Genomic DNA, 3,109 nt, shown 5'->3' with positions numbered 1-3,109 from the left:
ACCTTCCATAAGACTGTACCCAGGAGGAAAAATGTCTAGCAGGATTGTATTATGGAAAGAGTCCTGGCTAGTGGGGAAAGTTGAGGGTAATAAAAAAAAGTTCATTTCATTTATCCAACCGAGATGCAGAATTTATGAATTAAGGGAACTTTTGACTCAGCTAAGAACTTTCAGTTGTGTGAACTCAAATATCCTCAAGTTTAGTCAACTCAAGAAAGGCCATTAGAACAGTTACTATATCATTTTGAGTTGAGCAGACCCCTCATTTTTAACAGTGTAAAATTGGCCACAATAGCCCTGAATTTATATTGATTTTTAATTAACTGAGAGATGAATGTCACCATGTTGATATCTCAAACTGAATATTGATCTTTTTACAGTGCTCCCTTTGTTGCCATTACACTACGCTGATAAATTTCCTGGTTTAATGTTTTAGAAATTAGGCTTGCCTGATGGAAAACAGAGCAAAATTAAAAATTTTGCAATCTCATGCATTTTTTCTAAAAGTATACAAATTAAAGTGACTGCCAAATCAGTTGCTACCACCATGGCAGAATTTAAATGGCTGCATACAGCCATTAATGAGGCATGAAACAACAGTTTTTGCTTCACTGTTTCTCCAGACTGTAGGAGCTTAACTGATCTGCCTAAGTTCCTAGCATAGGATTCTGCTTACACAGTTATGGTGAGCTACACTCTTAAAAAGGATGGTTCTTCATAGTTCAAAGAAGAACCCCTTTTGGGGTCACTATAGTACCGTTTTAAAAAAAGATTCTATATAGAACCATCTACAGCACATTCGCCATCAATCTGAAGAACCCTTTAACTATGCAAAAACCCTTTAATAATGCCAAGGTTGCTTTGAGTGTTCATGGTATTATATAGAGCCATTTTCTTTATTAAAGAACACTTAACCATCATTTTAAGTAGTAAAGTTAACAGTGGTAAAGAAAGAGGTCAGTTTGGAACACCATCAAGAACATTGCAGTCTCCAGTCATTTTCCTAGACATCTACAGCTAGTGCTGTAAAAGGTAGGAATCTGCTTATTTAGCCTATAGCCACCATGGCATGCTGTCAGATGTTAATAAATGCAAGGTCAGCAGTTGTGTGTTTAAAATGTCAGTCACACTTTATTTTTAGTGGTCCTTTTTAGATGAAGTAAACCCTAAACAGACTCTCAGTGACATAAATCAATTATGAAGCAACAGTGAATACACTGATAGACTTTTAATGAACTGCATAAAAAATGTTTTTATAGTGTGCTGAATTCAGTTGTTTTTCAACTTAGTCCCCACTGTTTTTCATCAATCCCTGATGTTGAGTCTTGTCACACCCTTAAAATAATAGTTAACATTTAAAAATGTATATGTTTTTCGGGTACAATACATGAAACAGAAAGATAATATTCGTATCAACTGAAAGCCAAAATGTTCTCTTTAAATAAATGTACAAACCCCAAATTGTGGTTTTGGATCAAAAATTATATTAAATAATGGAACATTTTACGTATGTCACTGGGCGCTGTACGCCAATCAGGTCAATAGCTAATAAGAATGTATAACAACCAGTTTGAGGGACAGTAAAATCCATCAGAAAAAAAGTCAAGAGCTGAAGTATAAATAACTAAAAATAAACAGAAGTTATGTATATTTTTTTCTATTTAAACAACAGATATTTTTAGTACACTACAGAAAATTGGATTAACAAATAGAAACATTTAAATTTGTTATCTGTAATCCATAGATTGCCTACTTATAGGAGCCTGTTGTTGACAGGAAGAAGTATGGAGGATAGATAAAACTTGGTTACATTATTCTGATGATAATTTCGAATATAAATATAATATAATGTAAATTGTAGTTATCCAGTGTTGCAATTTTATGTCACTACTTTATTGAAGTGATACTGCATAATTTTGTCACATACAAAGAAATTGCTGTTTAAATGTAATATATATCAAAATAGAAACTGATGAATTTTTTCTTGCCCAAATTTCCTTTGACTAGACTGGTTGATTTTTAAAGAAAAAAATATAAACAGTAATAAATAAACACAACTGAAAATCCCTAAAAACAATTTTCTGAGGAGAACAATTATATAGTTATTGTCACTTTATTTCTTCGCAGTCTTTTTCACAGAGTTCACCTTCGCTCGTTTGTAGAGTACTTTAACAGACTGTAATACCTCCTCTGTTTTTAGTGTATACATGATGGGGTTTAACATGGGTGGAATGGTTTGTGTCAAAGCAGTATTGATTATTGCAACATTTGAATCTATATACGTTGTAAGAGCTACAGTATAAACACTTATAATTGGTATGTAAAACATGGCCACTAATATGACATGAGAAGTGCAGGTTTTAATGGCTTTGATTCGCTCAACACCATGTGAGATCTTCTGTAATGCAAAAGCAATACAAACATATGAGAGAGCTATTAGCATCAATGGAATGTAAAGCAGTGCAGCAGTTAAGACACTGCCAATAATGGAATTCATGGAGTTGTCATTACAGGCTAGGGAATAGACAGGTCCATGATCACAGTAATAGCTGTTAATTGTAGTTGATTTACAGAAAAACAGTCTAGTAATTAGAGCTACCATCAGAGCATGGGCACTCAGAGAGAGAATCCACATAACACCAATGATCAAAGTCATTGCAGTTTTGGTGACAATTGCATGGTATCTTAGTGGAAAACATATAGCAATTAGCCTGTCATAGGCCATAGCAAGCAAAGTAAGTGACTGCATGGCCATAAAGACATAAACAAAAAACATGTTTGCTAGACAGGCTTCATAAGATATGTACTGATTCTCAAACAGAAACATGTCCAGAAGCTTTGGAATGAGAGCAGAGCTTCCACACAGATCACACAAGGCCAAGTTGAAGACAGCTATATACTTAGCAGTGTGTAAGCTGTGTGCCAGGTATATGGTGCCCATAATAAACAAATTCCCCAACACAGTCACAGCATAAACAAAGCACAGAAACACATAGTAGTACTTTGCATGTGGGACATTGTAAAGTCCACTCATGTAAAAGTTGGAGGGACGAATAAATGTTGCATTTGTTGATGACACGGACTGCATAAAATTCAAATCAGCAGACAT

At 34.4% G+C, this 3,109-nt stretch overlaps 1 protein-coding gene across 1 annotated transcript; it reads right to left on the bottom strand.

Annotated features, from left to right (window-relative positions):
- Window positions 1-2,113: 2,113 nt before the first annotated feature.
- Window positions 2,114-3,109, bottom strand: LOC118800866 (olfactory receptor 1496-like). Its single transcript, XM_036561027.1, has one exon. The coding sequence runs from the start codon at window positions 3,107-3,109 to the stop codon at window positions 2,114-2,116; it is 996 nt and encodes a 331-aa protein (XP_036416920.1).

This window comes from Colossoma macropomum, unplaced genomic scaffold (genome assembly GCF_904425465.1).
Source record: "Colossoma macropomum unplaced genomic scaffold, Colossoma_macropomum, whole genome shotgun sequence".
NCBI classification, from domain to species: Eukaryota; Metazoa; Chordata; class Actinopteri; order Characiformes; family Serrasalmidae; genus Colossoma; species Colossoma macropomum.
This window is presented reverse-complemented; position numbering and strand designations above follow the sequence as displayed.